Source organism: Idiotropiscis lumnitzeri, chromosome 15 (assembly GCF_059441095.1).
Source record: "Idiotropiscis lumnitzeri isolate Australia: NSW breed Sydney's pygmy pipehorse chromosome 15, RoL_Ilum_1.0, whole genome shotgun sequence".
In the NCBI taxonomy this organism is placed as follows: Eukaryota; Metazoa; Chordata; class Actinopteri; order Syngnathiformes; family Syngnathidae; genus Idiotropiscis; species Idiotropiscis lumnitzeri.
Genome location: NC_142405.1, coordinates 15,072,124 through 15,098,228, shown reverse-complemented (window position 1 = coordinate 15,098,228; position 26,105 = coordinate 15,072,124). Strand labels below are relative to the sequence as shown.

General features: G+C 43.5%; 1 protein-coding gene across 2 annotated transcripts in view; it reads left to right on the top strand.

Annotated features, from left to right (window-relative positions):
* The window catches only part of rab11fip4a (RAB11 family interacting protein 4 (class II) a), a 70,772-nt gene that overhangs the window by 18,072 nt on the left and 26,595 nt on the right, over positions 1 to 26,105 (top strand). For both annotated transcript variants that reach the window (XM_088317839.1, XM_088317840.1), the window contains exons 5-9: positions 6,859 to 6,993; positions 8,076 to 8,111; positions 14,359 to 14,461; positions 14,646 to 14,749; positions 15,091 to 15,231. In XM_088317839.1, coding sequence (XP_088173965.1) covers positions 6,859 to 6,993; positions 8,076 to 8,111; positions 14,359 to 14,461; positions 14,646 to 14,749; positions 15,091 to 15,231 — 519 coding nt within the window. The remainder of the gene's footprint in view (positions 1 to 6,858; positions 6,994 to 8,075; positions 8,112 to 14,358; positions 14,462 to 14,645; positions 14,750 to 15,090; positions 15,232 to 26,105) is intronic.

Sequence of the window (26,105 nt, the reverse complement as noted above, 5' to 3'; positions counted from 1 at the left end):
GTCCGTTTGACTGGGGGTGGTAGCCGGATGACAGGCTCGAGGTGGCACCCAGGGACTGGCAAAAGCGTTTCCACACCTTGGAGATGAACTGGGGGCCTCGGTCCGACACTATGTCCTCGGGGATGCCATGAAGCCTGAACACGTGCGAGACTAGCAGGTCGGCAGTCTCCAAGGCGGAGGGCAGCTTCGGCAAGGCGATGAAGTGGGCGGACTTTGAGAAGCGGTCAACGACAGTCAGGACGACGGTGTTGCCCCTGGAAGCCGGGAGGCCCGTGACGAAGTCCATCGCGATGTGCGACCACGGCCGGGAAGGGATGGGCAATGGCCGCAGCTGCCCCGCCGGGGGCTGATGCGACGCCTTGCTGGATGCACACGCGGGACAGGCCTGGACGTATTCCGTGACGTCTTTCCCCAGGGCCGGCCACCAAAAACGTTGGGCGATGAGACCATGCGTTCAGCGCACCCCTGGGTGGCAAGCCACCTTCGATGCGTGTCCCCATTTCAATACCTCCGCGCGGTGCGAAACCGGCACGTACAACCGTCCCTTTGGGCAACCGGGGGGTTGGTCGGCCTCTTCCTAGGTCCCCCGAATCTGCTGTTCCACTTCCCACTGCAGGGAAGCCACCAGGCGGTCTCTGGGCACCACGCTATCCGGCCCCCCTTCCTCGGCTACCGGGTCGTGGATGCGTGATAGGGCGTCGGGCTTGGTGTTCTTTGACCCCGGTCGATACGTCAGCGTGTAGTTGTAGCGGCTCAAGATGAGGGACCAGCGCGCCAGGCGGGGGTTAAGTCTCTTTATGGTGCTTATGTAGGAAAGGTTCTTGTGATCGGTGTAGACCAGGAATGGTGTGGTAGTGCCCTCCAACCAGTGCCGCCACTCCTGCAGGGCTAGCACCACCGCCAACAGTTCTCGGTTTCCCACGTCGTAGTTAGCCTCGGCGGCGCTGAGTCGGCGGGAGAAGAAGGCGCAGGGGTGGAGTCTCTGGTCGACTGGAGAGCGCTGGGAAAGGACCGCCCCCACTCCTGAGTCGGACGCGTCCACCTCTACAACAAAAGGAGATTCGGTATTAGGATGACGCAGTACTGGGGGGTTCGTGAATGCTTGTTTTAGTCTCTGGAACGCGGTCTCGGCCTGGTCGTCCCAAGCGAACTTGGTCTTGGTGGAAGTAAGGCGAGTGAGGGGAAGCGCCTGGCGGCTGTAGTTCTTAATGAATCTCCGATAAAAGTTTGCGAAACCCAAAAATCTTTGTAGTTGTTTGCGGTTTGCCGGCGGCGGCCAGTCCACTACGGCGCGCGTCTTGGACGGGTCAGCCTTGATCTGCCCGTCCTCTATGATGAACCCCAAAAACTTTATTGAATTCCGGTGGAACTCGCACTTCTCGACTTTCACATACAACCGGTTCTCTAGGAGGCGCTGCAAGACGGCCCGAACGTGTAATTGGTGCTCTTCCGCGGTGCGCGAGAAGATCAAGATGTCATCTAAGTATACGAAACAGGTTACATTAAGCAAGTCCCGCAGGACATAGTTAATAAAGGCCTGGAATACGGCGGGAGCATTGGACAACCCGAACGGCATGACCAGATATTCGAAATGCCCCAGCGGGGTCTTAAACGCCGTTTTCCACTCGTCCCCCGCGCGGATTCGCACGAGGTGGTACGCGCTGCGAAGATCCAACTTGGTGAATATTACGGCTTGCTGCAAAGGGGCGAAAGCGGAGTCTAGCTGGGGGAGCGGGTAGCGATTCTTGACCGTGATCTCGTTTAAGGCCTTGTAATCTACGCAGGGCCGTAGGGTTTTATCTTTTTTCTCAACGAAGAAAAGTCCTGCCCCTACCGGGGACGTGGAAGGTCTGATTAGCCCGGCGGCCAGAGACTCGGTGATGTACTCTTTCATGGCGGCTTGCTCTGGCTGGGAGACCTTATACAGGCGCGCGGACGGCAGCGGACCGTTCGGAACGAGGTCTATGGCGCAATCGTACGGGCGGTGCGGCGGCAACGACTTCGCCCTCTCCTTGCTGAATGCAGCTCGGAGGTCGTGGTAAATCGCGGGAACGTTAGTCAAGTTAATGTTTTCGGCCGGCGCGGGCGGAATCCGGAGACACTCCTCCGCCGAACGGAGGCACTGGGCATGGCAGAACGGGCTCCAGTTTTGAATGGCCATCCGTCCCCAGTCAATCAGGGGATTGTGTGCCTGCAACCAGGGGATACCGAGGACGATGGGCGCCGCCCTGGACGGCATAACAAAAAACGAGCGTGTCTCGATATGATTTCCTGATAGCTTAAGGGTTAGTGGCTGCGTTACCCGTCTGATATCGGCCAGGAGACGCCCGTCGAGATCGCAAACCCGCTCGGACTTGCCGAGCTCCGAGACCGTGCAACCTAGTTTTTCCACTAAGCCGGAGTCGATAAAGCAGTCGTCGGCCCCAGAGTCGATCAATGCCCGGACGCGGATGCTGGCCGTCAGGCCCATTACCTCCCCCTCGACCACCAGTCTCGTGACGCTCTTAGAGTCTCGGTGAAGTAATCCATGCGTCTCTGAGCTGGGGGTCGCCCCCCTGAAATGAGGGGGATCGCCGGAGGCAGCAGCTGCCGACTCACATTGGTCCCCGCGGAGCGGGGTGGAAGTCCGGCGTGACCGTCGTCCCGGGCAGGCGGCCACTCGATGACCTTGTAATCCACAGTAGAAGCACGCTCCCGATCGGCGCCATCGCTGGCGTTCGTCGTCGTCCAAGCGATTGGCTCCTAGCTGCATGGGTTCGTCGACCGGCGGGGGCTCCCAGCGCCGGGGGGGCGCTGGCTCGAAAACTCGCTGCTCGGCCGCTCTCTCTCGACGTCGCTCCCGCAGGCGGTTGTCGAGTCGTATGGCCAGGATGATGAGCTCTTCCAGTGACGCGGCGTCCTCGCGGACGGCCAGCTCATCCTTCAGGGAGGAGTTCAGCTCCCTGCGGAACACGGTCCGTAGAGCGCAGTCGTCGAAGTCGCTCTCTGCCGCGCGAATGCGTAAGGCGATGGAGTAATCGGCCACCGACCGATTCCCCTGGGTGCAGTCCAGTAATTCCATTCCAGCCTCCTTTCCCCGAATGGGGTGGTGAAACACGCGTTGGAATTCGGCCAAAAACGCGGGGAACGAGGACCGGATTTCCGGACGGGCATTGCTCACGGCCATGGCCCATGCACTCGCTGGGCCAGTCAAGAGACTCATCATGAATGCTATCTTTGTACTCTCGTGCGCGTACGTCTGCGGCTGTTGGTCAAAAATTAACCGGCAGTGGTGAATAAACGGGCCGCAGAGACCCGGCTCCCCCCCATACCGGCTGGGGTGAGGCAGACTGGGCTCCCGTGCTGAGAACCCCGGGGGTGGCATTCCGATCGCGGCTGCGGTCGGATCGACCGCCGGCGCGCCATGCGAGTAGAGGCTATTTACGCGGGCGTCGAAGGTTTCGCAACGATGGGCCAGCATGCCGACCGCGTCGCGAAGGTTCGCGAGATCGGTGCCTTGTTGCCCCACCAGACGTCCTTGGCTGGCCAGCGCTTCGAGAATTTTCTCAGTGTCCGCAGAGTCCATGGTCGGATCGTTCTGTTATGATCCACCAGCAGTGCTGGTGGATTGAGCAGGACTCTCCAAGCGCAGACACGGGAAAATGGGTTATACAAAGATATTTATTAATAATCAAATAGACAATCTCCAATATGCAATCGTGAATCAACTGGGGCTATCGGCTATAGCGACTATGGAACTTAACTATCGAATGAGGGATAAACAAGGGCGCTGGCGGAAAATCACACCAGGGATCAAAGGCAGTAAGGAGGAACGAAAAGCGCTTGCAAAAGGCAAGGGAAAGAAACCAAAACGCAAATAGCTTACCGCACAAGGGTAAGAGAATTCCAATCGGGAAGCAAAGAACAGAAAACGCACCGAGCAGTAGCTGGCGGGAAAAACAACTCAAAACACGCAGTAGCAAGGGAACTATTAACAAGAGTGCGATCAAGAGCATGGGACATGAACGTGAGCGATGTGGGATAACGATCCGACGCTGGGGAGTCAGTGTAAGTGTCTTAAATAGTGTGTGCAATCAGTGAGTGAATAGGAATCCGGTGTGGAGCTGGTGGGCACGTCCCGCAGCTGCTGACGGCCTGGCCCGAGACAATCGCTGGGGGAACGCCCCCACAGCTGTCAAAACAAAAGCACATGGCATGACAGACACGGATCGTGACAGCGTCATTTACAGCACGGCAGCCCATCAAATTTAAAACAATAATGCAAAGCTAATAACCCCAGCCTATATAACTTAACATTCTTCCATTCACGATAAGTCTAGTCTCCACTCCATGTCCGGTGGTCTTCCAAAATCTTCTACCTGCGTGAATCATCTGAACACAGGATGATTTGACAGCGTCTGACACGTACATGTATGGTCCAATGAAGATAATTCCAACATGCTCCTCTTCCTCCAACTCTTTAAATACCTGGATCCCCTCTGATACGTTTGAGATGTCAAAGTCAATTCCTCACTGGCTTAATACATTTTTTATGTTGAGCTCTGCCATAGCAGTCTTGGAATAACATCACACATCCGCCGGGTTTGTCGCTTGGCAGAATCGCACTTCGGGAATATGATTACTTTGTCAAACATACCGAATAAAAAATATTTTTCATGCTTTATTATTTGTATTATGTATAGTAATTTTACTTGTGACACAAATATATTCAATTTGGTATTTTCTGAACTTACTTCACACTACTAATGTACAAAACAACATGGATAAAGTAACAAAACAAAACAACTTTGACCTGACTATGACGTAGACTGAGAACAATAATGAATGAATATCAAAACAACATGCGGCACGAACGACAGACACTTGACAATAGACAAACGGACAAGGAGATAAGGAACCAGGGAACTAAATACAAACAAATTGGCGAGAACACACCTGGACAAGACACAAAGGCTCGGAGGGGGCTGATTGGGTAACAATAGGGAATGGGACGACAAGCACAGGTGTACACAATAAGCTTAACAAGACAGACAAACACAAGGAAAAACCTGAAACCAAACTTCTAAACCAAAAACAACAACCACAGGCCATGACAACTAATCAGTTATTAAAAAAAAAAACACTAATTTATACCCGCATAAACCATAATGTGGATTTATGTGATTCTTTGTATTTATACAGTCATGCCTTGACATACGAGTGGCCCAGCTTACAAGTTTTTCAAGTTACGAGCCGTCACTTGGTTGGTTGTATTTATTTTACTTTGTGCTGTGAGTCATGTTTTGAGCAAGGTGCTGCTCATATGGTATTTATAAAAAAATAAAAAATAAAACGAGACCCACAATTGCCAATACACTTTCAGCCATAGAGTGAATGGGGAAAACAGTTGAGTACAAAATTTAATTTTGTATACATCTTGACAAGTTCGATAATGAAAAAATTAAAGCCAATCCCACAAAAGTCAGACTCTGACAACCACGTAACTATAAAAATATGTCCAAACAGAATGCGCTGGCAAAACAGAGCCAGGAAAACCAGATTTGAAACTTGCAATTGCAAACAGCAAGGAAAATTTAAAACAGAAAATACACAAAACAAAATGGTGGGATTCCAAACTCATGAAACAAAAGCCAAACATGAAATACAAATAAACTAAAATATTTTTATTGACAGTGCATGCGAGAATCCCGGCGTATCTTGATTTTAGAGGCTTGTGCCTGTTTGAGAATTTGGCTGACCGTTCTGCACAATACTCGGCGTTTCAGCATAGCGAGGGTATGTCTATGTGCCTGGCACATCTCACATATTTGTTTTTGTGAGTCTAAACTTACGCCTCATCAGACCACATCTTAACGTTTGGAACAAAATAGACAACTTGTCTAATGGAATTTTGGTGAATTTGCTCCAAGTGCAGAGACATGCATGAGCTCCAAGGACATGTGTGGTTTGTCATCTCCATTTCATTCATAAATATGACACCCGCTGTTTTCTTTTCCCGACTGAGAGGTCTCCATGTGAGATGTGAACACTTCTCATTTAAGGGAATCAGTGAAGTCTCTTTGTTAAGTGGTGTAGTGTATTTTTATACCCACTATTATGACCATTTTAGTAATTCTCTTTAAATAACTATGAGGGAATTCGAGACTAAAGAAGTGACCAGCCTTTGTGTTGAAATTCGAATGTAAGAAGGTAGTATCCTGGGGGACAAAAGGCTTGACCAGTATTTATGGCAGGCCTTCAGGGATGTGAAGAGCGCTGATAGTAGCAGACTGGATGGCATCAGAAGGCCACTTCAAAGAGCAACCATATCTGCTCTCACCGAAGGGCGCTTCTGAGGCAAAGTTGAAGACTGCATGTGCAACAAGGTAAAATTAGGTATTCATGTCCTGTGTGGCCATTCCCTATATGAAGGGAAGGCCGGAGAGAGGGGTTAGCTTTTGCCTTTTTCTTTTTGGGGAGACTTCTTTTGACATCAGCATGTGACAAGAATAAAATCTCTCTCTAACCAAAATGGCTGTGTCAAAGAAATTTTTCGAATCACCAATTCTGCCATGCTCAGCGACCTGTCCGGAGGGAAGCTAAGCCAGACCCACACATCAACAAAATATACCACAGTGTCAAATGAAGTCGGCTGTGTTGACGCTCACAATGCCTCAAACCACCCATTTTAAAACATGCCAGCTGGCGCACCCCTGCTAAATTAACAACACTCGGTCAAATCCGCCACCGCACAGATTTATGTGCTTGGCATGGCCACAAAAAATAGAGCCATGTATGTGTATTTTGACCTTAATGTACTCTTTTTCATTAACTGACCAATGATGAGTTAACTGTGTGGATAATTTTGTATATTTGTAGCTGCAGTGGAGGACACACAACTCAGCAAATGCTGTATTTTAGTGAACTGCTGGATATTAACTGTTCTCAGTGCTGCAAGAAAGTGAATCTGCTCAATGATTTGGATGCTCGCCTTCGCAACATCAAGGCGAGCAGGTTAAGTATATGCACACGAACGAAAACATACAAGCACAGATGCAATGTTTAGCTTTAGCTGTTTCATTTCAACTGTTATTAAAGCATCATGTCTCTAAATGACAAGCATTCAATTAGTTATGTTTGAGATGTTAAAATGCAACAACAAATTATAATTTTAAATGATTCAATACACTGATTAAGATACTTAAAAGGGTAATAAAGTGAACCCTACCTCTTGGCAGTTTGCTGTTCTCAAATTCACCAATAGTATTTTTTGGGTGAACTTATCCTCAGCTATTTGCTTTAAAAAAACTAAAACAAATCCTATTTGGGTTGTGTGTTTTTGTCATGCCCTAAGTTGTAACAAGATGCTGAGCCTTGCATGATAGGAAAGTGGTAATATGTCTCAAGGGTGTAAGCCTTTTCAGAGATCTTTGTATGTTGGATAGGTACTAAATTTAGCGAAGATTGTTAGTGGAAGAAGTTAAGATGTGCATGTAGATGTGTTTGCTCTGGGAAGTGGCAATTAAAAACCTAAAGCTGAGGAAGTTTAAATGGTTTGGGGATATATATATATATATATATATACATATACGGTTTAATCTAGCAATAGAGGCACATATAAACCTTTTTAATTTTTTAATACAACTTGCAACAAAGCATGAAGTGGACATTTGTGGTGATCGTAAAACATCTGACACCCAGATGGCGTATTATGTGACATACAAATGATGTGACTTCATCTTTTGAAGAAGAAGAAGAAGAAATGACAGAGGAGTGATCATCTCATTAACCAAAACAATTGTCAATCTCCTCCCTCATCGATAGAATTTTTAGTCGGTGGTACAAGATTGTGAACAGAGGAGTGAGGACAGAGGAGCGTGCAATCAGAGTAAATAGATTTGAAGTATGACATCATTGGGAGTGATGTCATAGGATGTCCAAACTATATATATGGGCACACTGCGAAGGGGTCGGGGCCATGACTATGACATCATTGGCGAAACAGTCTGTGTCTGATTTTAATTACATGAAACTATAAAATGGTGCCTGAATTTGTTTGACATAAATCTTCCTTAATTTCTTTTCTTGTCTTTCAGCCCCAGCAGAAGTATATCCAGCACAGCATTCGGACAGTGAGTCATTTTGACATTTTTTTTTTTAATATGCTACAATAATTATACTTTAGTTGGGAAAATGTACTGCAAGAATAAGATACGTGTTTTTGTATGGGTGACCTCACTAAAATGTTAATTGACGATGTTACATGTGATGGCAGCAGAGAAAGTCTTTTTAACACTGCACTTAGCAGCACACAATGTGCCGTTGTGACGGGGTTCAAAAACGGCTCTCAAGTAAGACTATGGCCAATGGTACGTACGGAGCATTATTTTGGACTGATATATTCAATAAAATCGGAAGAACTCTACACCCTTCGGCTTGGCCATAGTCTTACTTGAAAGCCGTTTTTTAACCCCGTCACATATGGTGTCAGAAGTGGGATGGAATGCCGAAGAAAAACGACGTTCTCAGTAGCGAAAATTTGAGGAGGAGCTGGATTTCGGCAATGTTGTGGAGAAGTCTGGAGCTGTTGGATCATTATAGCCACCGGTCAGTGAGCTCCTAGGCCTGATGAAGGACTTTATGGTGGGCCAGCAGAAACGAGAGGAAGAAGGTCTGCTGGGTGTGATTTGTAACCTTCGTGTCTCACTACAAACGTCAACCCCTAATCGCCGAAGCGACCCAGGGGAAGTGGTCTCTCGTGCGAGCAGTCCCTACATGGCGTTGCCTACACCTGCACAGGTACGATGGCCTCAGGGGGAGTCCACGGCATTGCACCAGTCGCAGGAGGAGAACGTCGATGGGCAGTACATTAGGCCGTTACAACAGGCGGAGATGAGGCCCTATGCAGATATTGAAAATTACCTGGTGCGTTTTGAGCGTATCGTAAGGACTTGGAGATGGCCGGAGATAGAGTGGGCTTGTCGCCTCGTACCACTTCTGTCAGGAAAAGCTTTAGAAGCCTATACAGCAATGGACCAGGAAGAGGCACATTGCTACAAGGATTTAAAAGCTGCCTTATTGGCGAAATTTGACATATCCCCAGGCGTGTCACATTACAAGACGCCTCGTTTGTTTTGGGGAAGATTTGGGACTTTAAAGTGTGCCTTATGGTTGCGGAAATACGGGAAGTGCAACTGAGGAGGGACACACATTGTATTGTATATATTGTCAATCATTCATGTTAGTGTATGGCAGGAGTCAGCAACTCAGAAAGTTCCTTGTGCCCGCGTTGGTTGGACTTTATCATTAATGTATGCATATATTAATCTGAACGTACGATAACAACAACAAATCAACAATTGGTCAACAATTTTTTAAGATTTTTTTAAATCTGAGATGGCCAGAATGCAGTGACGTTTAAAGTGTTTTAGCTGCTTCCCCATTTCAACGTGGCATTTTCTTGGTCAGATTCTGATGAAACTGAATCATTCTCGCAAATTTCTCTGAGTCAGTACTGACGGAAGGTCTATCAATCCATCACTGACGACACCTGTCAGAAGTGGCTGGTGTTGCAATGCATAATAAATTATCAGTCGTCGCATGCGGAGGCGGAAGCCTGTCTGTGATGCAATTCAGGTTACATTCTTTCCTTTCAGATAGCTAGCTAGATAGATAGACAGGTACCCTGATAGGGAAATATGGGTGAATCACCGTTGCAATATGGTTTGTCTTAAGCGTTGAATCTACGTTGAAACCAAACATTGAGCTTTGAAATTTCTTAATTCAAACTAAATACAATGTAGATTCAATGTAGATTTTGAATCACAAACGTAAATGCTGACAAACTGTTGTTGAACATCTTTTGCTATCTGGGTAGACAGACAGACTGACATATATATATATTATGGCTGTCAAAATTAAAGCATTAACTCAGGTGATTAATCCCAAAAATTTTAACTCGGTTAACTCAGTTTGATTTACTTAAAAAATACTTTTCAAATATTGTGCCATATTAGCTTTCTTAAGCACGTCTCAGAGCAAAACACTGTGTTTAAGTTACCACTGGGCCTTGCAAACCAACACTGATGGAGTGTGGCGCTTGTGGGCAGTTTTGAGAAATGTTTCGAAAATAAATGTCTGTAAAGATGTCTCCATTTAGATCGTATTTAATAATCCAAGAAAGCTATTAGAACAGTCTTTGAATTAAATATACTTCATATTTGGTGATTTTGAATCAATTCCAAGATATTATTCAAGTAAATATCTGTTACAAGCTTCGCAAAAAATGGTAGTTGAAAAATGTGATTAATCGTGATTAATCATGGAAATTTTTGTGATTAATTAGTTAAAAAAAATTAATCACTTGACAGCACTAATCTCTCTCTCTCTCTCTCTCTCTCTCTCTCTCTCTATATATATATATATATATATATATGTATGTATATATATGTGTATATATGTATGTATATATATGTGTATATATGTATGTATATATATGTGTATATATGTATGTATATATATGTGTATATATGTATGTATATATATATGTGTATATATGTATGTATATATATATGTGTATATATATGTATGTATATATATGTATGTATATATATATATGTGTATATATATGTATGTATATATATGTATGTATATATATATATGTGTATATATGTATATATATATATGTGTATATATGTATATATATATATATGTGTATATATGTATATATATATATATGTGTATATATGTATATATATATATATGTGTATATATGTATATATATATATATGTGTATATATGTATATATATATATGTGTATATATGTATGTATATATATGTGTATACATGTATGTATATATATGTGTATACATGTATGTATATATATGTGTATACATGGATGTATATATATGTGTATATATGTATGTATATATGTGTATACAGTGAACCCCCGGTTATTGCGGTTAATGGGGACCGAGACCACCCGCGAAAACTGAAAATCCGCGAAGTAGCGTCGCACCTTCAAAAAAAAACAAAAAAAAACCACAGTGTATATATATACTTCGCACCTATATATATATATATATATATATATATATATATATATATATAAATATATATAGGTGCAAAGTAGCGGCACACCTTCAAAAATGCTTAAAAAAAAAAAAAAAATATATATATATATATATATACTGGTAGAGAGAGAGAGAGTGAAATTGATGTTATAACAAAAAAACAAATTATTATTAAAACGTATTATTTTTTTATTCCCCAGCCATTATTTTTGTATTTATTCAATTACTTCTTTTTGTATTTATTTAATTACTTCGACTTTTACCTGCTGGTACGCCGTCCGGTGTGCCCTGTGAATGTTATGATCCTCCAGCAGAACTGGAGGATTGAACAGGACTCTCCAAACGCAGACCCGGGAAAAAAGGTGGTTGATACAAAGATATTTATTATCACAATATAGTCAGTGTAATCAGCGCGTCTCGCAGCAGCTGACGACATGGCGCGAGACGATCGCTGGAGGAACGCCCTCACCGCTGAAAAAACAAAAACACACGCGGCATGACAGGCACGGATCATGACAGTGAAATGAAAGGTGGCATTCTTCATTTATTTATTTATTCATTTATTCATTCATAACTGACAGCCTCGCGCTCCGCCGGTGCCCGGGCGGAAGTTGTTTCTCTTCGGCTTGACAGCCACACACGCCGGCCGGTCTCCTTCGGAGCTCACGCACGGTCCCGAACGAAGCAAAATGTCGCCGCGCGAGTGCCCGGGCGGAAGTTGTTTCTCTTCGGCTTGACAGCCACACACGCCGGCCGGTCTCCTTCGGAGCTCACGCACGGTCCCGAACGAAGCAAAAATGTCGCCGTGCGAGTGCCCGGGCGGAAGTTGTTTCTCTTCGGCTTGACAGCCACACACGCCGGCCGGTCTCCTTCGGAGCTCACGCACGGTCCCGAACGAAGCAAAATGTCGCCCCCGATCGTGTCCGTCGCCACCAATCGTGTCCGGGGGAACCTGTTCTTCTTCGTCCACTCTCTTCTTCGGCGCACGCCCGCCGTCTAACCGCTTCAGCGCCCCCTTGTGCCGCTCGCCGAAACTACAATGCTCCCGAATATTTTTTAGACCCGCGAAGCACTGAACCCGCGAAAGGTGAACCGCGAAGTAGCGGGGGTTCACTGTATATATATATATATATATATGCATCTTTTCCCCACTGTTCCAAAAGGTTTTCTTCATAACCTTTTCAAAAATAACCCAATAATTAAAAGATTTAGTACAAGGTTTGCTCACGCAGCATTATTAAAAAGAACCTGTTTTGACGGGGTGATCCTGTCTCATAGAACTGTGTAGCTGATCAACCTGTGTTCCAATATTGTGGTACCAACGCAGATTGTAACTAGAAGCGGAGCTGCTCATTAATATCCAGGTTTGAAAAGTGAGTCTAATTGCGCAAAATACTAAAGTCCAAAATAACACAGAATCAGAATAACTAAACAAACTTGACTTGGAGAAAAACAAAAAGCAACAAGACATGGCTCGGATGAAGGACATAATACAACTGATAGAGACAATGAACCGACATGAAGGAAAGGAAAGAAGGAACTAAATACAAACAATTTAGCAAGACAATGAGGAACACATTGACAAGCTAAGGTGTTGGAGGGAGCTGATTGGGTAACACAAGGGACCGGGATGACAAACACAGGTGTACACAATTAACTAATGAGACACACAAAGAAACACAGGGATAATCTGAAACTAAACTAAAAGCAACCAAAATAGATTATAACACTTTTGATTTTATGAGTCTTAGTTATAAAATCGGAAAATAATACGATGGCCACCTCCAATATGTTTGACGCACTAATGTAACATTCAGAATGGACTACCCAGCTCAATGTGTTGTCTGCTGCAGAAATAAAATTAAAGGAAGGAATAGGAACTCACTCTTCAATTTAGTTATAAAGAATTTTGACTGCCGTTGTTGAAACATTTTTGAATGGTTCTTTAGTTGTCGACCCCAATATATATGTTGTCCCTCCTCACTTGCCACACTGTCGCATGAAAGTGACGGTCTAAAAACAGTAATGTAAGAAACCTGTGATCAATTGTGACCAAAATATCTGTTCACAACTCTACGTATGTGCACATCAACCTTTGAAGATAGATATATAGACAGATTGTCCCCAACATTACTGATTTTCGTTTTCGTCTTCATAAAAGCGTTCACGACAGAAGCTTGTGTGGCTTCATGAGAAAAATGATTTGTCCATAAATTACACAATATTGGGCTATGATTGTGATATTATTGGAGGTTGATGTCCATGTTTTTTGACCATCGATTGTACTTTAAGCAGTGTAAGATATTAGATGCTTATAGTTAAGCGTTAGTGTCCTCAGCCTTTATTTACAAATATATAGATGACTTGTCAGACAAAGAACTTGCAGCTTCACTTTGAAATTTTTGCATTACAACATTAATGTGTTCATTGCTTGTGCACCAAACCTTATTTGCTCAAAGGACTACGGGGTCTTAGGCTGTTGCAGATAACCATACCCATCAATCAAACCAAATCACACCATTGTTTCTTGACATTTTTACTGTCTTAGTGATAGACAATTCAGCATTATTTCCCAACATAAAAATTGCTACTATAAAATAAAATAAAAATTAAATGGGGAAAAAAAGGTAGTGTGGGGGGGGCATGGCCCTCTATGGCTTCCCATGGAGACACGGATGTGTGTCTTACCATGCTTTTACCAAATTTGACTTGTATTTGAGTATTTCTTGAATGAGTCTAGATGTATAAAAAAATAGAACTCTTTACCATCCATCCAACCATTATCTGTACCGCTTGTCCTCAAAAGGGTTGCGGGGGGTACTGGAGCCTATCCCAGCTATCTTCGGGCCGTAGGCCAGCCAATCGCATGGCACACATGGAGGAACAACCATCCACACTCACACTCATACCTAGGGGCAATTTAGAGTGTCCAATCAACCAGCTATGCATGTTTCTGGAATGTGGGAGGAAACCGGAGTACCCGGAGGGAACCCACACAGGCACGGGGAGAACATGTAAACTCCTTGCAGGAAGGCCGGAGCCAGATTCGAACCGACGACCTCTGCATTGTGGGGCCATTGATGCTAACCAGTCGTCCACCGTGCTGCCGGATCTCTTTACCATTATTTTTTTTATTTTTACGTTATCGTTGACGTGGAAAAAGTTCCCAAATGTTTTTTTTTTTTTTTTTTTAATCGACTGGACAACCTTGACCCCTCCAGAATGGAATAGAGGATACATTGCAGATAGCCTGGTCTCTGAAAGCCAAAATGGTAGTTATTTCTAATATGTCTTCTCATCCCTCTAGTCAGCTGTTTCAGGCCAACCAAAACGTGTCCAGTCAGGGGAGCAGCGCAGAGGATTTGTTCACAGAGAGTGTTGACTCCTGTGCTCTCAACATTACAGAGAAGGTACTGTCAAACACAAAATGCATTCTTAAAAAGTGTGTTTTCACCAATCACGTTGGAGTTAAGCTGGTAGTTGGCATTATAGTTTGTCTTCTCTTTGTTCGTAAAACTTGACTTGAACTTGATAGACTTGAAGTCAACGTGAGGAGTGGCTATTTGGTGTAACACTGATATGTCATATGTTCAGGTGAGTTACCTTGAAAAGAAGGTGACAGAGCTGGAGAGCGACAGTCTGACCAATGGGGAGCTCAAGTGTAAACTCAAACAGGAAAATACACAACTTGTCCATCGGTAGGTTATCCAAAACATTGTGCAATTTTGTTTCAATTGCTTTGAAGAAGGCATGTAAGTAATTGCTGCAGGCACGACCACTCGTGTATTGAAAAGCTTTGAAGATTACACACATAACACTCCACTTTTGGAGTGAAAAGTCACTATCCAGCGGGCTAGCTGCTGACTAACTCAAGACACTCACATAGCAATCTCCTTTCTGGTTTTATGCCACACATCACACACAGACTCAGTTCAAAATCCTTTCAAGGCTTAAACTGCAATATGACTATGGTATTTATGTACAGTCAATGTCTCATTTCATTATTTTATATTATTTGTATCTATTTACTGTATCCCAGTGTGCATGAACTAGAGGAGCAGATGAAGGATGTCGAGTCAAAGGCAGATCAGAGTCTGGAGGAAGAGTCTAAGAGGCACTGTGAAGTTTACTCCAAGATGGAGAGGGAAAGAAACACAAAGATAGACTTCCTGTGTAACAGGTACAATGCTAAGAAACTACAAATGTTTGAAAACGTTGCTTACTTTGCTTCAGTGTATATTTGCCACATCAATCCGAAAAAACAGCCCACTCACAAACGAGGACATACTTTAGATCTTATCTTTTGGTTTCAAATTTGAAAGTGCTGGAAAATGTGATTCATGATCACACGACTTCTCTTTAACGTCGTCTTTTCATTTGCTGCTGTTAAACCTACTACTAGTGAGTACATTTTAACCCCCCTCAGTGCTAGTCAGTTCTCTGCCTTTGATCAGCTTTTTGTTCCCTCTTTAAACATTATTCACTATAATTCAACGTCCTACCACCTTCCATCATTCACTATCATTCCACATTCTCATTCAATTCTATTTTCTACGATTCAAACTCATTCAATTTCATTCTCTATGATTCAAAATCATTCAATATCATTCCACATCCTTCCACCTCAATGGCTTCAGCTCCTCAGCCTTCACACGCAATTTCTCCAGAAATTGCATTCTCTAGTATAATAATAATAATAATAATAATAATAACAGCACCTTTCAGGACACTCGAGGATGCTGTACAGAGTAAAATACAAAGTAATAACACAAATAGGGGTAAAAACACCAACACGTAAAACAAAATGGATTAAAATACAAACGTGGACGAGGGACATATCTGGACTGAGAGATTATGTTGGATTCTGTGGCTCTATTAAAAATTATGAGGCCAAAAGTAAGATCGGAACCATGGTTTAATGAGAGAACTCGGGCAGCAAAACAAGTCTCTGCAAGTCCCTGATCAAATCCTAAAAAACTGCATGCGTTGTTACCAAAGCAAAATGAATGAGTCCAAAAGGGAAGACTTGTCAAGTTTTATTCAGGCTAGTCAACATAATCTACGTACTCTAGTTAAAATGGCTAAAAGTACCGTTAGCCGATTTGGACAGATTCTTCCCCTGAAATGTGCAATAGATTTCTGCATTTTTATTTCACTGACAAGGTTGCTTCAGCTTGGGCTTTCGTTTCGAACGCCACTTTTGACCCCTCTGTCTGGGTTCCTTGTTCCTCAGTGTTGGATTCATTTAAGGCGGTTTCCTTGTCATTTATAGAGGATGTGGTTTGCCAAATTAAGCCATTTAGCTGCGTTCCTCCACACTTCTTAAAGGAGTTTCTCCCGAGTGTCAGTGAATTGATACTGGCCTCTATCAACAGCTGTCTGTCTTCTGGTGTAGTCCCCCAACATATTAAACATTCTGTAGTGGAATCCCTGCCTGATAAACCAGGGCTTGATCAAGATGTGCTGTCAAATTTTAGACCCATTTAGGCTGCCTTTAATTTCTAAAATCTAGAGAAGGTGGTGCACAAACCATTAAAATCTTTCTTGGATGAACATAATGTCATGGAGGTTTTTCAGTCATGTTTAAAGATGATGCATAGAGTCAACCTTGCTACGAGTTTTGAATGATATCCTTCTGGAAAATGACACTGGAGACTATGTGTCTCTGTAGCCGACCTCTGACTCTGCTACGGCGGTGCAAGCTCTGTCCCTGTCCTTCGACTCGCCACCAGCAGCGCAAGCTCTGTTCTCCGACCTTGGTTTGGCCGTGCAAGCAGTGCGACCACCCTCCAACATAGCTCTGGCTGCGCAAGCCCTGCGGCTGCCCTCTGACTCTGTTCTGGCAGCGCAAGCGTTGCAGGCACCATCAGGCCTTGCTCCGGTGCCACAAACACTGCGACCGCCATACAACGCTCCTCTATCGGCGCGAGCCTTGCAGCCGTGTGGCTGCCCTCTGACCTTGGTCCTGCCGGGGAAGCCTGTGGCCACCCTCTGAGTCTCCTCTGGTGGTGCAAGTCCTGCAGCCGCCCTCTGACTCTGCTCTGGCGCCTCACAACTCCTGTGTGGCCCCTGGGACGGCCACCAGACTCTTGTGACTGGTTGTTCCTTGACTTATCTTGATGTATCAGTTGCTATGGTGCTATTATGATTTACCAGATCTACCTCATATTTGCTGGGAAGAGTGTTTAGGCAGGCTTTCATGATGTTGAAACACAAAGTTTGTGATTTTTGTGAGACTTTGCCATGACAACGTACTGTTTTTCAAGAAAACAGCATTGATTTTGAAGGTCGAAACATGCACAAAATCTCATCATACCTTACTCACAAATCAGGCTTGGCACAATAATAAATATTTTGTTGGTTAGTAGCACCCTCAAGACAGTTTTAACAAAGCAGCCCTGGTTGTAAATTTCAGCAAGATCTACAAAAGGTTGTCTTAATTTTGGACGAGCCATTTTCTTTTTTTGCTTTTTCTTTTTATGTTCATACACAGATAATATACAATGTGCATATGCGCAAGCGCAGGTATTGTGAATGAGTGATCATTTCCCATGGTTTTGTGTTTGTTACCAACCAAAATCATGAGTTACAACCGACAGCAAATGCAAAGGTAAAGTTATCTATCCATCCATCCATTATCAATGCCAATCCCAGCTATCTTCGGGCAGTAGGCGGAGTACACCCTGAACTGGTTGCCAGCCAATCGCAGGGCACACATAGACAAACAATCATCCGGGCTCACACTCATACCTAGGGGCAATTTAGAGTGTCCAATCAACCTGCCATGCATGTTTATGGAATGTGGGAGGAAACCGGAGAACCCGGAGGAAACCCACGTAGGCACGCGGAGAACATGCAAACTCTGCAAAGGAAGGCCGGAGCTGGAATCAAACCCACGACCTCTGCACTGTGAGGCCACCGTGCCGCCCAAAGGTAAAGTTAAGTCATGTTAATTTATTGCATAGGCCTGACTTACAAAAGAGTGTAAATTCCAGCAGTTGATTTTATTGGTGGCAATCCATCAAACAATTATGATGGTGTAGTGGTACACTTGTAGTGCGCCTTTTGCCCGTAGTCAGCTGGGATAGGCTCCAACACCCCCGCGACCCTGTATAGGATAAGGTGTGTGGATGATGACATGACATTATTAACTCCTATTTTAATTTTTTTTTTCTCATTGAAGAGTTATGTGTAACCCCCGATTACTTAAAGATAGTGTTAGTTTGATATTTAATAAATTGGACCAGACTCTAGATTCTCGAAGGCTACAATAGTGATAATTGATAGGTGTGTGAATGAAATAGCTGGAGGCAGAAATGAGCAACAACAATAACTGTATTAACATGGAAAACAAAACAATTATTTACAAATTCACAGCCGGCATCATATACATAAAATAAATCACAAATCCCAAAAATTAGAAATAATAATCCCAAAGTCCTACTGAGCTCAGTAATATTTTGTTTAAGTCAGTCAATGTTCTTTCCGGTAGTCTTGGGGAAAAAAGTCTTGTCGTGGTGGTAATTAGGTGTGTTACCACGTGATGTTCACAAAGAAGTTGGTGAAGACTGTGGTTCCTTTATCGCAGATGTGGTTCTGGGCTCAGGCTCGCCATCTCCATCAAAGGAGAATCCATTCAGTTTCGGATCTTGGTTTAATACCAAGACAAAAAACCTAGCCTGCATAACAATAATGAAATTATTGTATGCAGCTAATAAGTCTATTATCAGTTTCCAGTATCATCAGTCGCTATAGCTCTATAGTTTTCAATTATCATAAATACTGCATCTAAATATCACATTTATAACAGTTATTAATTTACATGCATGTTTTCCAAATTATCATTGTAACACATGAAATGAACTCATGAGCTAACAATAAACACATTTCTCAATATGTCCAATTTCTCAATAACCATGTTTTATGGTTTACATATCAATCACTTCAATAAAGAAATAATTGTATAACAAACATAACTGAGTCAATTCAACATTTCACTTTTAACACATATTACATCAAAATGAGCAGTTATACATTTGTTTGTCAACATAAACCTTGCTTTAGAAAGACCTTAAAACAAGTAAAATCAACTCTTTCACTGTAAACAAGCAGTACATTTCCACTCGCGATTAGCATTAGCTTAACGTTAGCTTAGCGTTAGCCTCACATAAACGTTTTTACGACAGTCCATAGCAAGTGCATGGCGACTCACCAAGACGACGTTCAAGTACGAACACGGTCGATTTGTCACAGACCCTCAGTTCTCACTGGTATCCACACTTAAGATAAAACATTTCCCAATTAACATTTTATTATTGGTCACATTTATATCAACTTCAATAAGTATTTCACTCACCGAACGGCACATTAGCATTAGATATCGTCACGCAACCTTTCAGTTGGGCGTCCAGGCGTAAAAGAACGATATACACAGCTAATCTCGAGATAGCGTCTCGAGAAGGCGGGACAACTTGACTTTGACGAATCAGAAAGTCATAATCAGATGAATGACACTCGCAACAGGAAATCAAGTAGACGAGAGATGTACACTTTCTCTTAACAAAATAATGTTTTTTCAAAATAAAATGGCGTTTTCTCTACTGGGTTACACCCTCCCCTGTAAAATACCATGCATGTCCCGATGCATGTTTCGCAAATGTTGTTCATTTGGATTATTTAGAGAGTCGGTGAAAGCAGAAGTTAAACCGTGAAATAAAGACTTTACAACTGTCACTAGGGGATTCCCTAAATTAGGATAGTCTAATCTCATTGGCGGTCTTCTATCTCTCTCTGATCGCCTCAATGGTTGAGTGGTCACAGGATCATCATAGTCCAGTTTCTTGGATAAGTCAATAGTTTGTTCCTCAACTGAATCCACAGGAGTACTTGCAGGTGATTTGGATTCCTCAGGTATGTCAGGAGTCAGAGGGGAATTTCCACTTTCAACTTCACTGTTGATAGCATCTGGAACATTTTCCAAAGGTTCATCCCCATCTCCATTTCCGTTATCCAGGTTCTCAGTTCCAATGTTTTCAGGAAAGTTTCTGTCCAATGTTGGTGTTGTATCCAAGGATTTTGTTGCATCTGGGGTTGTCGTATAGTCACGCACAGTGGTAAATCTGGCAATCTCCTGGCATTGGGAATCATCAATCCATGGAATCACAACATCGTTGTCAGGTAGATCAGATTCATCAGCATCAGGAATTTCTGTTGCAGTCGTTAGGCGGGTTTTTGGACGACTAACGGGTGTCGGTTCAGGTCGGTCTGCTGTGGCAACAGGAAGGAAACTGCACGGAAGCAAAAGGTCTCTGTGTAGGGTTCGTAAAGGACCTTGCTTCGACTCTGGTTTGACTGTGTAAACCGGTAAGTTCCCTGCTCGTTTCACAACAACATGAATGTCAGTTTCCCATTTATCTGCAAGCTTATGCTTACCACGCAGTCGCACGTTCCTCACCAAAACCCTGTCCCCGATTTCAAGTTCAGAGACAGAGATTTTACGATCAAATCTGGCCTTGTTTTTATCTGCTACTTTTTGTGCATTTCTTGAAGCTATCTTGTAACTTTCTTCCAGTCGTGTTTTGAGACTTTGAATGTATTGTGAATGGGATATCTTCTGATCTTTGTTCAAGGGTAGTCCAAATGCAAGATCGACTGGCAATCTGGGTTTCCTACCAAACATCAATTCATATGGACTATATCCTGTCACATCATTGCGCGTGCAATTGTATGCGTGCACCAAGGGCATAACATACTCTTTCCAATGGGACTTTTGTTTGTCTTCAAGAGTTCCCAGCATACTGAGTAACGTTCGATTAAATCTTTCAACGGGATTACCCCGTGGATGGTATGGAGTAGTCCGTATCTTCTTTATGCCAGAAATTTCACACAATTCTTTGATAAGTTTTGCCTCAAAATCAGGACCCTGATCACTATGAAGACGTTCAGGTATGCCATAGTGAACAATAAACTGGTCCCACAAGCACTTGGCAACGGTTTTGGACTTTTGATTTGGTGTGGGCACTGCAAGGGCAAATTTAGTAAAATGATCGGTCATCACAAGAATGTTACTTGTGTTACTGCTGTCCGGCTCTAGACTGAGGAAATCCATGCAAACCAACTCTAACGGTCGCATGGTGGTGATGTTGACCAAAGGAGCTGCTCTCTCAGGAGGACTCTTTCTACGGATACAGCGATCACATGTTTTTATTTTGTGCTCAACATCTGTTGCCATCCGAGGCCAATAGAATCGGCTTCTGATCAGATCAAGGGTTCTGTCAATACCCAAGTGGCCCATATCATTGTGTAAACTCTGAAGTGCAGATGATCTGAGTTCTTCAGGAAGAACAAGTTGATAAGTCACTTGGTCTCCATCTCGTCGTTTTCTGTATAACACGTCGTCATGCAATTCCAATTTATTTAGTTCTCTGAGTAAGAGAGGAAGATCCGGTAATTCCCTCCGGGAGGTTGGAGGGGGTGTTTGACCAAATTCGATCTGCGCAATCACTTGACTGATCGTTGAGTCAGCTCTTTGTCGGTCTTTAATTTCAGAGGTGGACAAAGCAGGAAGTGTTGGCAGACCATGTAATTCTTCAGAACTGTAGGCGTCAGGGATTGCACTTGCTGAGATGGTAAATGTCTCCACAAGTGTGACATCACCGTAGTTATTGGGGTTCTTGGCTTTAATGAGATGGTTCTGACAAATTGCTTGCATAACTTCTGTATCAACAAGCTCTGACATGTCGTTGTCGGCTAAATGACGTTCGACAAACTGGCTCACTCGTTCTTGCTCTTTCCTTGACTGTGCATCATTGACAAGATCTCCATGAGGACGTCGGGAAAGTCCATCAGCATCACAATTCTGTTTGCCTGCTCTATACTGCAGTTTAAAGTTGTAGTTTGACAAAGCAGCAAGCCATCTATATCCCGTTGCATCTAATTTAGCAGAGGTTAATATATATGTGAGTGGATTACTATCCGTCACCACAGTAAAGTTACCACCATACAAATAATCGTGAAACTTTTCTGTCACTGACCACTTGAGCGCTAAAAACTCTAACTTATGAGCTGGATAGCGTGCTTCACTTCTGGACAACCCTCGACTGGCAAATGCTATGGCCCGAAGCCGACCTTCCTGCTCTTGATAGAGTGCTGCTCCTAAGCCTGTCGTACTGGCGTCGGTATGAAGCAAATAAGGTAGCTTTGGGTCTGCAAAACCTAAGATCGGGGTTGTTGTTAGCTTTTCAATGATGGAATCAAAAGCTCTTTGACAGTCAGGTGTCCATCGGCTGGCAAATGGCAGTTTGGGATCATAATAGGTATGATTTGATTCTTTTTCTTTGGACTTTTTGCTGAATGGTGGGTATCCTCGTGTCAGGTCATTAAGTGGGCGCACTATAGATGAGTATCCCTTTATGAAACGTCTATAGTAGCCAGAAAATCCTAAAAAGGACCTCAACTCTTTGAGGTTTGTGGGTCTTGGCCAGGTTTTTAAGGCCTGAATCTTCTCGGGATCTGTTTCAACACCATTCTCTGAGATTACATGACCAAGGTAACGCACTGTTGTTTGGCAAAATTTGCATTTTTCGGATGATAATTTCAGTCCATACTCTTTCAGACGTTGAAGTACTCGCATGAGACGTCGTTCATGTTCCTCAAGAGTACTTGAAAAGATGATTAAATCATCCAAAAATACAAGTACTTCCTTCAAGTTCATGTCACCAACACAACGTTCCATTAATCGTTGAAAGGTGCTTGGTGCGTTGGTTACACCTTGGGGCATCCGGTTAAATTCCCAGAACCCAAGTGGAGTGACAAATGCGGTTTTCTCTTTGTCTGCTTCTTCAACTTCAATCTGGTAATAACCAGATTTGAGATCAAGGACTGTAAACCATTTGGATCCCGAAAGCGCTGAGAAGGTCTCCTCCAGGTTTGGAAGAGCATATGAGTCCTTAACTGTTTGCAAGTTAAGTTTGCGGAAGTCTATACATAGACGGACGTCATTGTTCCGCTTCCTCACCACGACAATCGGAGAGGAGTAGGGTGACTGTGACTCTCTTATCACACCGGCAGAAAGCAGTTCTTGAAGGTGTTTACGGACTGCTTCCAGATCTTGGGGGTGAATGGGGCGTGCACGATGCTTAAAGGGAGTTGGATCAAGAAGTTTGATGGAGTGTTTCACTTTACTAGTACACCCAAAATCAAGGTCATGGTGAGCAAATACCTCTGGAATATCAGAGAGTTGTTTGGTTATTCTCTCCTTCCAATTCTGGGGTATTGGGGAATCTCCAAAGTTGAAAGTCAGAGACGCCTCTTTGTTCATGGGTGGCTCTGTCGAATTTGTGACATTATGCTGCGAGACAACACAACGGAACGCTCCAAGCTCTCCGATCACGCAGGTAGATGGAATGGTCACATCTTGGTCTGTCTCGTTGGTGATCACAACAGGAACTTTGTATGGAGCTCGGGAAGAAAGAGTTATCAGACAACTCTTCACACAAAGGCCACCTGGTAGGGAAGATTGAGTTGGATGTTCAATTATAGCGCATGAATCAACTGATGTGCAGTGAACATTAGCAGATCCCTCCAGGACGACACAGCGACCAGCTGGGACAACAGCAGTTGTTTTTCCTGCCAGGGTGACAAACCCAATGTTGCCATCTTTGTGTTGTATGTGTCTGATTTCAAGAGTCTTCAGAAGTGCTCTGAACCCATAAGGAACAGGTAGGTGCTCAATAGTCTTGACGTCTAAATAAATCTCATAAAGAACATCAAGAACATTCATTCCAACTAACAGTGGTGTCTGACTATTTGGGTGTATATCCGGAACAACTAGAGCTAACGTTGGTATATCAATCACTGTCCCTAAAATATCTTTTGGAAAGGTAACAGTCATTTCTATGTAACCTAAATAAGGTACAGGCTGTCCTGCAGCGCCCTCTACCTCTAAAAGGTCATAGAGTAGATAAAGGGTTTGTTCTGGAAGGTTCTGTTTGAAAAACGACTCTGTGACTGTGGTCACTTGTGATCCAGAATCAAGAAGACAGTTAACATTAACACCTGAAATGCTAACAGTAGCGGTACATTTTGAACCAACTAGGCCTTTTGGCAAGCTGCATTTTTGCTGCTTAGCCAAAGACTGTTTAAGGTTAGCGTTGTGCTTTTCTTTCGTGGGACGTGATTGTCTGGCAACAGTCTCCATTTGCCCCTCAACAGAGACTGTACTTAGTTTAAATGTGCAATAGCAGCTGACGGGTTTTCAGCTTCCCACTTCCTTTGTTTTTCTTTAAAAATTTTCCGCTTCTCTGCCACTAAAGCGGCATTTGGTTCATTTTCACAGGTTGGCTTTATGTGGCCATCTTCACCACATTGGAAACAATACCACGGTTTAGGTGCTTTCGTTTGAGTATTGTTGGTTTGTCCAATGGGTTCTTTTGTATTCACTTTCAGTTTTAGTTTCTCTTGTTTCGGTTCGGGTACATTCTTTGCATTTCGAGAGTTTCTTTTCTGTGTTTTGGCAGTTAGTTTCACCAGCTGACTCTGGATTTCCGCAACTTGGCTTGAAAGTTCTTTTGTAATTGAATTCAGAGTAGCAATGTTGCTATCATTTTCAGTGACGGGTTCGGCTATTTGCACATGAGAAGTCACCTTTTGCTTTGCACTTCCCAGATGCTGTCTCATTCGCATAGTTTTGGTAGCATGTTGATCTTCTTCGGTGCGCAACAAGAACAATAGGTCAGCAAACGTTGGGGGATTTGTTCTCTTTCGTTTTAACTGGAGGTCTATTAAAAGGGAATTATCCCAACAACCTCGACAAAACTGTGTGAGTAGCAGTCTTTCAAAATCATCGCTAGCGGCACCACCCCGTTTTACAGTGAGCGTCAAAGCTCCTTGTAGGCGTTGCAAATATGAGGATGGCTTCTCTCCAGTATCTTGATATGTGTCAAGAAACTTAGCGAATAGTTCTCCTCCATCTTGTACTGTTCCGAATGCTGAATCCAACAACTGGAGGTATTCAGCAGGTGAGCTGTTGAGGTTCAGGTGCTTTATGACATCAGCAGCAGGGGGTAGAAGACTCTCAATGATTTTCCGGGTCTGTTGCTGTTGCGACACTGAGGGATCAGTCATGACTAGTTCTACACTAGAGCGCCAAGTATCATAATCTGGCTCATAATTAGGACGAGGATCCTTTCCTGAAAAAGCTCTAAGCTTCTGTGAGAATTGTGGCCCTGAAAAGTCATCTCTTTTTACTATGTGTTCAACTACAACACGTTGAACTTCTGGGGGATTTAAATCTTGTTCTGAAATTGTTGGCTTGCAAAGTGATCGGTTAGTAACGGTCTGCCGTGCACCTCCAATGTTACTCTCAACTACCGAGGGCTGTGGTTCTACTGACAGAGTTACAGGCGGATTGTCAGGTAAATAATTTTGTTCGAATGGTTCTGGAAGATCTCTAATTGAATCGTTTATCTCTGACATCATGTCTTTCAGGACTTCTGCATAGTCTCTACCACTCATCTTGGCAAGGTTTTGAATATCACTAAGATATGCTTTCGTTGTGTTTTTCCCAATACTTTGTGTATAAACACTCGCAAGAGACTGTATCTTCGAGCTAACCCCGCTGTCCGATACATGCATAAATGGCAAAGGATCAATAGAGTCGACAGCGGCTCCTGAGTTGTATTCCACAATTACACTACCGCAATACTTGGAGTTAACATCATCTACTTTTATGGCTCTAGCAATTGACCCATATTGTTTAAGGAATTCCACCACCTCATCACATTGCTCATCTCCAGCTATTCCAATGACAATCACCGAGTTTGGAATTTTAACAGATTGCTGTTCAATAATATCCATTTGGAAATATATTCGAGCTTATGTATTACGAGAAAATACTCCTGGCTGGCTCGCCAAAACTTACTGTAACCCCCGATTACTTAAAGATAGTGTTAGTTTGATATTTAATAAATTGGACCAGACTCTAGATTCTCGAAGGCTACAATAGTGATAATTGATAGGTGTGTGAATGAAATAGCTGGAGGCAGAAATGAGCAA